Below are 2,500 nucleotides of genomic sequence, written 5' to 3'. Positions count from 1 at the left end.
AAACAGCAACACACACACACACACACGCACGCACGCACATACACACACACACAGAGACACAGACAGATCTGTTGTTGTGTGTTCAGACTCACACTAGTTTCTCCAGTTTGCAGAGGGGATTCTTGAGGAGCTCTGAGAGATGCTGAACTCCTGCATCATGAAGCTCATTGAGACTCAGGTTCAGCTCCTTCAAACTGCAGGAGTTTGATCTGGCAGCTGATGCTATCACAGCACAGCTCTTCTCTGTGAGGGAACACCTAAACAGCCTGGAGAAACATAACACATGATGATATATCTGATTATTACACTCACATACTGTACCACTAGCTATACAACTTACACACACACACACACACACACACACACACACACACACACACACACACACACACACACACACACTCACTAACAAAAACACACAAATGTTGTTGCAAACGGACGTTTGAGAGGAACGTGGCGGAACGCTGCCTCCACTTCCCATGAACCTGATAAGTTAGTCAAGGCTCACCTGCCGGCGCTACTGCAGCAGTTGTTCTCACTCACACACACACACACACACACACACACACACACACACACACACACACACACACACACACACACACACACACACACACACACACACACACACACACACACACACACACACACACACACACACCTCCACACCTCTACTGATGTAACCCACACATCTATTCTATCTGACCATGTGGGTTAGTGAACTCTTGAAACACATGAATAAACACACACACACACACACACACACACACACACACACGCACACACAAATACACAGGTACACACACACCTCCACACCTCTACTGATGTAACCCACACACAAACAGAGAGACAGAAACACACACACACACACACAAACACACACAAACACATGACAAGACTGATGCACACAAACACAGACACAAACAGAGAGAAAGAGAGAGAGAGAACGAGAGAGAGAAACAGCAGCACACACACACACACACACGCACGCACACACACACACACACAGAGACACAGACAGATCTGTTGTTGTGTGTTCAGACTCACACTAGTTTCTCCAGTTTGCAGAGGGGATTCTTGAGGAGCTCTGAGAGATGCTGAACTCCTGCATCATGAAGCTCATTGTCCCTCAGGTTCAGCTCCTTCAAACTGCAGGAGTTTGATCTGGCAGCTGACGCTATCACAGCACAGCTCTTCTCTGTGAGGGAACACTCAATCAGCCTGGAGAAACATAACACATGATGATATATCTGATTATTACACTCAGATACTGTACCACTAGCTATACAACTTACACACACACACACACACACACACACACACACACACACACACACACACACTCACTAACAACACACAAATGTTGTTGCAAACGGACGTTTGAGAGGAACGTGGCGGAACGCTGCCTCCACTTCCCATGAACCTGATAAGTTAGTCAAGGCTCACCTGCCGGCGCTACTGCAGCAGTTGTTCTCACTCACACACACACACACACACACACACACACACACACACACACACACACACACACACACACACACACATCTATTCTATCTGACCACACACAAACACACACACACACACACACACACACACATCTATTCTATCTGACCACACACACACACACACACACACACACACACACACACACACACACACACAAACACACACATCTATTCTATCTGACCACACACAAACACACACACACACACACACACACACACACACACACATCTATTCTATCTGACCACACACACACACACACACACACACACACACACACACACACACACACATCTATTCTATCTGACCACACACACACACACACACACACACACACACGCATCTATTCTATCTGACCACACACACACACACACACACACACATCAAGGTTATGTCACACAAGCACACAAACACATCAAGGGTTATTACACACATAAGCAAACACTCATTCCACTCACTCATCACTGGGTTCTCCCCCCACACACAGATCTGTTGTTGTGTGTTCAGACTTACACTAGTGTCTCCAGTTTGCAGTGGGGATTCTTGAAGAGCTCTGAGAGATGCTGAACTCCTGCATCATGAAGCTCATTCCAACTCAGGTTCAGCTCCTTCAAACTGCAGGAGTTTGATCTGGCAGCTGACGCTATCACAGCACAGCTCTTCTCTGTGAGGGAACACTGCATCAGCCTGGAGAAACAGAACACATGATGACATATCTGATTATTACACTCAGATACTGTACCTCTAACTGTGCGTTCAGACCAAGACCGACTTGAGCTTCCAAAATCGCTCAGGACGCCCTGTCAAGGACGCCGTGGGAAGCTTGGATGCTTTGGCCGCGCTGACGTAGTAGCATTCTATGTTCGTTGCTGGTCGTTTGGTCGCTGAACCGCGTCATAGCTCATTACCATAAAGTTAAACTTTCTCTAGTCGCTCAAGACGCCCAAAACGCGACACTGACGGATTGGTCGCCGCTGGCAGCTGAGAGAAGCCGGCT

General features: G+C 47.5%; 1 protein-coding gene across 6 annotated transcripts in view; it reads right to left on the bottom strand.

Moving 5' to 3' along the window:
- The window catches only part of LOC134069752 (NACHT, LRR and PYD domains-containing protein 3-like), a 24,915-nt gene that overhangs the window by 10,991 nt on the left and 11,424 nt on the right, over positions 1 to 2,500 (bottom strand). For all 6 annotated transcript variants that reach the window (XM_062525797.1, XM_062525801.1, XM_062525800.1 and 3 more), the window contains 3 exons: positions 2,017 to 2,190; positions 1,048 to 1,221; positions 93 to 266 (listed from right to left, as the gene is read on the bottom strand). In XM_062525797.1, the coding sequence (XP_062381781.1) occupies positions 93 to 266; positions 1,048 to 1,221; positions 2,017 to 2,190 (522 nt within the window). The remainder of the gene's footprint in view (positions 1 to 92; positions 267 to 1,047; positions 1,222 to 2,016; positions 2,191 to 2,500) is intronic.

This window comes from Sardina pilchardus, chromosome 22 (genome assembly GCF_963854185.1).
Source record: "Sardina pilchardus chromosome 22, fSarPil1.1, whole genome shotgun sequence".
NCBI lineage: Eukaryota > Metazoa > Chordata > Actinopteri > Clupeiformes > Clupeidae > Sardina > Sardina pilchardus.
This window is presented reverse-complemented; position numbering and strand designations above follow the sequence as displayed.